Here is a 6,872-nt window from a genome sequence, read left to right as displayed (position 1 = left end):
AATGTAAATGAAAAAAGCAAAGAAACCAACTTAAAAAGGAAGAAAAAAGCACAGGGGCATTTACGGAATTAATTAAAATTGTTAGGTGCACAAACAATAATGCCAATGCACCTAGCAACACCCAGCAAGGTTTTGTAAAGTTTGAGGTGCTGGTTCAATTTGACCAAAATGTATCCCAATTTGGCCACAGTTTTCATTCTAGACCATGTACAATGATGATGGGCTTCAACCCTCTTTCGGTGACATCCAAGAGCATAGGAAAGGAACTAAACTTTCTCCATTTTTGTTTAGCTGGTGGACAAGGAACGATGGAAAACAATAAGGTAACACATCTTCATTTGAGTTGCACAAAATAACATTTTGCCTTTATCAGACATCAATTATGTTAAAAGTGCTTAATTTTCCTTTAGATGCTCAGTGAGAAAATATTTTATGCTTCTTCCGTATTGGTTTACTTTTAGCCATATTTGTGTTCTTTGTTTCCTACATATTACCATTGGCAGTGTTGGGCAATGTTTCCCTCTACATTGTTAACAAAGTCTTATCCCACAATAAGAACAACAAAGTCTTATCCCACTAGATGAAATCAGCAACATAGATTACACATCATTTAACACAATTAAAAATCAATTTCAAAAATATTATTAAGTCCGAGATCTCTCCTAATAATTTTCTCCACCGTTCTTTTTAATGTCCCTTTTCTCCTTTTTCCCGGGCTTGTGGTTTTAACGAAATCTTTAAAATAAGAAATAAAGTAAAAATAAGACAGCATTAAACTGCATAGCTAGTTGAAAATTAGTAGTTAGTTGAAAATGAAAAAACAACACTCATCTACTGATTTGAGGCTTGCAGCAGAATTTGACAGTTTGTTGGTCAATCCCCTAGGCCTTGAAGTATACCCTAATGTGAATTTTTGGCATAACTAGAAACATTGGCCTTTCTAACAGGCTATATATCTAATTCTTCCAGCACATTGTAGGAACCTTGATAACAGTAAAATGAGATGGCATCATCAAAGGGTCTCTCCAAAACATGGTACATCAAGTTGTCATCTGCCAAGTCAATTTGACAATGTCATGGACTTCAGTTTAATGAAATAGTAAATCAACTGCATAGCATATGTTCAAACTCCGATAACACCATCATAGTTAATCTCTTCACACACATCACCTTTAGAGTGTGTTGTTTTGCAGCATTCTCAGTTTACAAAGCTCGTTCAACTGCCAATCCTTTTCTCATGGTGGATTGGCATCCGAGTAACTCACTTTCTCAAACACAGCCTTAAGTCAAAATGGCTTCAATCTGACACTACTTTAAGATCATGTAACAAACAACATACAAACAAAGAAGATCTTTTCATTAATGTTCTATTGTCCATACAAAACTCCCAAACAAAGTTTAAGTTATAATGAAGCTCCATGACATCACAATAATGAAGAGATCATTGTAAATATCTAGAGAACTTGAATGCAAGATGCATCAGATTATATTGATAAACTGTTCCTTGCGTACACATTGTCATTGAAATCAAGCAGTCTGGATTCTAGTAGAGCCCTCTCCTTGTTTTAACATGTATTCTTTCTTCATTTCCTCCAAAACAGAATCATTGGTGCTGTAAAAGAATTAACGAGAGATATCAACCCCACATTCATAGCCACACAATTATACTAAACTACTTCTCCAATATTCCACAACATAAATCTTTGGTTGTATTGATAATTAAGATGATGGTAATGGCAGCAAGAGAGACAATGGGAAATCAAATTCACATGAAGAACAAGAATGATAAACAATAATTAATGCTAATATTGACTGATGTTTCTCCACCTTGGTCAGAGACATATGACACAAAAAGGATATGGAGTTCTCAGTTCCTCCGCTCTCTACCCCAAAACATGAGGGCCTACAATCAATTTAATCATCAGGCTAATATGCTATAAATGTATTATATGTCAACTTTTGTGTTTCCCATGATTCCAAGATGAAAAACTGAAAAGAAATAAAGTACTATTTAGGCCATCTAGCACATTGGCTTGCACAAATTAAGCCTTGTAAAACCAAATCAAGCTTAGATTATCAATATAACAATATTTGCACAGTCTAAAATTTCACAATATAATTGGAAATTTAGTAATCCACTGTGGCACAAACCCTAGACATTGACCATTATGAGGTAATATATGCACCTAAAATCCTTTGTAAAGGACTATGAGACTCATTTGCAAAGCAAAGTGAGCAAAACAGGCAGTTAGGATGTTTCTATTTCGCATTTTTGTGAAATTACTTGACCACACAAGCATCTTCTAAAACTGTGAATGAGAAGTAACTAAGAAGTAGATTAGATGTTTGGTTAGATTGAAAAAAAAGGATGTTAATTATTGTAAATGTCATTATTCTGTACCACTATGAGATGGTCCAAAATGCAGTATTTTAGCTCTTTTTTCAAACACCTAGTGGATAGAAAGATTTAACATGCAGATACAACATGATGCATCAGAGTATGTACACATGTTTAATACTGTTTTTCAAATTTGCAGTGAATAAATCACCTTTATCGTATCACTCTTCCAATTGGCATGATGTCTTTCCTATGTATCATTCCTCTAACTATAGAATAAAATAATCTTTACGTATCTTGTCTGAGCAAATAAGTAACTAGAAGGTTCAGAAGTATCCATGGTTTAAATCAGATAAACAGATGGCATGTACAATTGGCCACCATATCTGCATACCAGCAAATGAAACCTAAATGTCTTCTAATAATGGCTGGGCTGATGTATATCTGTGAATAGATTAAACAAGCAAATCTGGAAAACATCCAATCTCAGTCACATTAACTGGTGGATCTTATAAAGTTTACAATGTACTGCAACACCACCAAATAAAAGTTGTATTCCTCAGGGTACTTTCACTTTTCCCTCTAGGACCTCATATATGGTAATGGTAATGATATAACTGTTATTAGGAGGTTGAGCCTTTTATCATTTTGTAAACGGCTATTGATGAAAGCATTTTAGCCATAGAAGAATAATCATTTCCACAAACACTTATTAGAAAAGAGAATAAAACAAATCAAGGAGATCAAATGAATTAAATTTCTCAAATGAGTCAAAAATCAACTTATGCATCTCATTTTTTTCAAAAGTTGTTCTCTTATATAATTTCTCAAAAGCACCTATATATTTATAAGGGATTTTCTCTAAGGAATCAAATACTTATCTCAATTGAAAAGTTTCATTAAGCTAGAAGCTAATCCTAATTAGGCATAGCTTTAGGGGTTAAATAAAAGGGAAGGGAAAATAGTTGCAAACAGTTAGAGTAGTTAATTAGTTAGTTATACAAGTTTATTAGATATAAACAGGTGGAATTAAGGGGAAAGGATTCACTCTATTTGGTCTTAATTTGTAAATTGTGCTTTTACTCTTTGTGAAAGGAGAAATCCTTGGTGAAGGGGAAACCCTGGAGGAGAGATCCCTCTCTAAGTTTCTTTTTTTTTCCATTCAATTCAATAAAATATTCTTTTCTTTCTCATTTCTATTCTTGGTTCCTAACACATAGTATACAAGTATATCTGTACATTGGTAACAAAAGAATACATCAAAGACTAATGTAAAACAATATTAATTACACGCATACATGTATAAATTTCTCCTTTTCTGGATTCAATGCTGCCGAATTTTACAGCAAGTACAAAAGAACAAACCAATAGAATTTATTCAGGAAAGATAGTTTTCTAGTGACTAACATGCACAAGAGACAAGACTAAGAATATATGTCATCAAGTTTTCAGCATCTATGTAAAGTATTAGTAAACTTGATAAGAAAGCAAAACAATACAGTAAGACCTGTCCTTACCTATGCCCATGGACAGTAAACAAACCCAGAGTAAACCCCTAAATCGATCCTACAAATATTATAGTATCACTATATTAGTGCTCCAAAGAATTTTGTTACCAAATTAGTCTATCAAAGATGTAAATAGTTACTAAATTCAATATTTTATGCCCCTGCTTTAGTCCTCCATAAGAATGAAACTGATGACATTTTATATCTTTGAGGGAGTAGTTTGGTGAAAATAAATCTTAAAAGACCAATTTGGGGGATTACTCTGAAGAATTGAGTGAGCACAATTTCAACAGAAACTTCCCCCGAGATATGGGCAACATGTACAACTTTAGGGCCTATTTGGTTTAAAAAATATTTCCTATTTTCATCTTCTATTTTCACTTAGTTACAAAAGTGCTACATTATTTTCATTTTGTTTCATATTTTTAAAGATTCATATAACACAAGGTGAAAAAAGTACCCAAAACAGGCTAAGACTCACTTTGTCAATTCCCCTTGGAATTCACCTGTACCTATCCCTTATCCTTAGAGAGGTATCTTGATATATTTTGATATTTTTACTGAATATAAACTAAGACTGAAACACGCTAAGAACTTAAATCTTCAATTCAACTATTATACAAAGAATCCTGATCAATACAATGAGATGCACAGGGACTAAGAGAGAATCCAGGATGAAGCAAACAGCCAACAGTTACAAATAGAGGAAAATGATGATTATTATGTAAAGTTTAATTTTCACACTGCATCAGTATAAAGATTTTTACACAGTCAAACAATCAGAAATTACTTTATACATTACTTTTAAAATAGTTATTGGCATGCATGACTGTCTATGATTGGATACACTTGAACAAATGCATTCAAGTTGTCCAGAAATCAAATTCGACATTTATTATTTTCCGTGAAACAATCCAAGAATTGAACCATAGGAATCAAATCAATGACTCATCTCACAACAGAGCTTACAATTGGTGAAGACAATCATTCAACTCTTGTGCTTGTTGGCGACAGCGCCACACAACTGAAAGTGTTCTCCCTAAAGCACATTCAGCATACTTTGCCGTGTAATGATCACACTCTTTCAGCGCCTTCTGCTTCATTTTGCTGCGCAAAGCTGCAAATTTGATGATACACAAGCACATTAATTTCACTAATAAAAAAAAATGCTTGATTTAATCATAACGCCATTTTGGATTCATAGGAGAACTACCCATTTGAATTAAACCCAAGTTTAAGGCAAAGGGTTGGCATTTCTTCTTCCAAAATCATAACTTCATTCTTTTTTTTTTTTTTTTGTAAGTAATCAAACGGTGCATTTAGGGTTTAGGGTTCATAGATGAAGAAAAATAGAGAATACCTTCTTCAACTTTCTTCTTAACGTGATTCTGGCGTGCGTCTTGAATGTAACCCATGGAGGTTCGAGAATGAGATTGAGATTATTTCTGAATAAAACTCGGTTGCAGACTTGCAGGGTCGAAAACACTGATTTTTCAGTATAAAATGAAAAAAGAAAAAAATAATAATAATTTGTCCTAAATTTGGGATCTGTAATTTCTTTTTTCCTGAAATTTAAAAATAATTTGTTGTTACCTGAATTTTGTTAAATTATTTTTTTTCCTGAAATTAGTATTTTGTACTAATTTTTAATCGTTAAAATTTACATTTTAAAACCACAAAATAATAATAAAAAATTATAAAGTATCAATTGATCACGTAAGAATTTACAAAAATATTATTAAAATTTAGGTTCAGAAACTAAAGAAATTCACTCCTCAAATTTAAGAACTAAAGAAACAAGTAAGCTAAAGAAATATGGAGAGGGATTTGGTTAGGTATTAGAAAGGCAACCGATATGCTAGTGTCTAAGGGAGTGTTTGATTTGATTGTTTTTTGTTTTCATTTTTACTGAAAATAGAAAATAGTGATGAAAATACGTTTGGTTGGATTTTTGAAAACATTTTCAGTGAAAATATTTTCTCAAACGAACCAAAAACTGAAAACAATAAAATCTCATTTTTAATGTTTTCAGTTGAAACCAGGAACCTCATTTTGGGTAAAATGAAAACACGGTGGCAAGGAATATAATTTTAAGCAAATATAAAAATAAATTTTCTTTTGAAAACGCATTTTCAGTGTTTTTATTTCTTGAAAGCAAAAAACAAGAAGTCAAACTAAATATATTTTCAGAATTCTAATCTTTTGAAAATGAAAGCAGTTTTCAAAAAATGAAAATAAGAAATGAAAACAGAAAATGAAAATGCAAATCAAAGACACCCTAATTGTCACTCGTCTTGTGTGCTAAAATATCCGCTCGTGTTAGTCCCATACACCCGTGCCTACATATGTAACTATTTGTAGATATTTATAAACCCGCGAATACCCATGAATATTAAAAAAACTAAAAAATAAAATAGCAAAACAAAGAAAAATATATAATGCCTTAGCAACTCTATGATAATTAAACTTTTTAAAACATGTTTATTGCATAACTCCAAAGCATAAATTCAAATAACATTACTCTTTTTAAAACATAAGTTAAAATAAATTTAGTCTATCTAAAACATTAGTTCAATTCCTTAAGTCTAAATAATAAAACATTCTTGAATTGATATTTTACCCTTCAACAACTTTACTCTTAAATTAATATATATATATATATGTATTATCTTGGTAACTTTATGGGTAGCGGGTACCCATAGGTGTAGATACTACGATATCTGCCTTTGTCCCATTAACTAACAAATAGTTTAAATATATGTATATGTGGGTTGTGAATATTTGTTTACATTACCTGTTTCATTTCTATTGTGGATATCCATAGGCGTGGATTTTTTTGTCATCCCTAGTTAGGAAGAAACTAAAAGACGACGCAAAAAAAATGTGAAAGATAAATCACTAATAAGTAATCAGTAAATAAAAATAAATAAGAAATCTCTTAAATTTTGTTTTGAGAGATGAAAAAGTATAGCATTTATGATTCACAATTAGTAGCATATATTTTCTTACAACTTCTAGGGTGGATA

General features: G+C 31.7%; 1 protein-coding gene across 2 annotated transcripts; it reads right to left on the bottom strand.

Moving 5' to 3' along the window:
* Positions 1-1,336: 1,336 nt before the first annotated feature.
* Positions 1,337-5,360, bottom strand: LOC114399401 (uncharacterized protein DDB_G0275933). Of its 2 annotated transcripts, XM_028361584.1 has the most exons (4): positions 5,207-5,360; positions 4,816-4,963; positions 1,828-1,903; positions 1,337-1,612 (listed from the first exon to the last, which is right to left on the bottom strand). In XM_028361584.1, exons 1-4 carry the CDS (start codon positions 5,259-5,261, stop codon positions 1,604-1,606), a joined length of 288 nt encoding a protein of 95 aa, XP_028217385.1. In that variant the 5' UTR covers positions 5,262-5,360; the 3' UTR covers positions 1,337-1,603. The 2 variants fall into 2 exon arrangements, with proteins under 2 accessions (XP_028217385.1, XP_028217384.1); XM_028361583.1 differs by lacking the exon at positions 1,828-1,903.
* Between the last annotated feature and the right edge of the window lie 1,512 nt (positions 5,361-6,872).

The sequence above is a fragment of the Glycine soja genome, chromosome 19 (genome assembly GCF_004193775.1).
Source record: "Glycine soja cultivar W05 chromosome 19, ASM419377v2, whole genome shotgun sequence".
In the NCBI taxonomy this organism is placed as follows: domain Eukaryota; kingdom Viridiplantae; phylum Streptophyta; class Magnoliopsida; order Fabales; family Fabaceae; genus Glycine; species Glycine soja.
The sequence above is the reverse complement of the archived record's forward strand: the minus strand, read 5'-3'. Positions and strand labels throughout refer to the sequence as shown.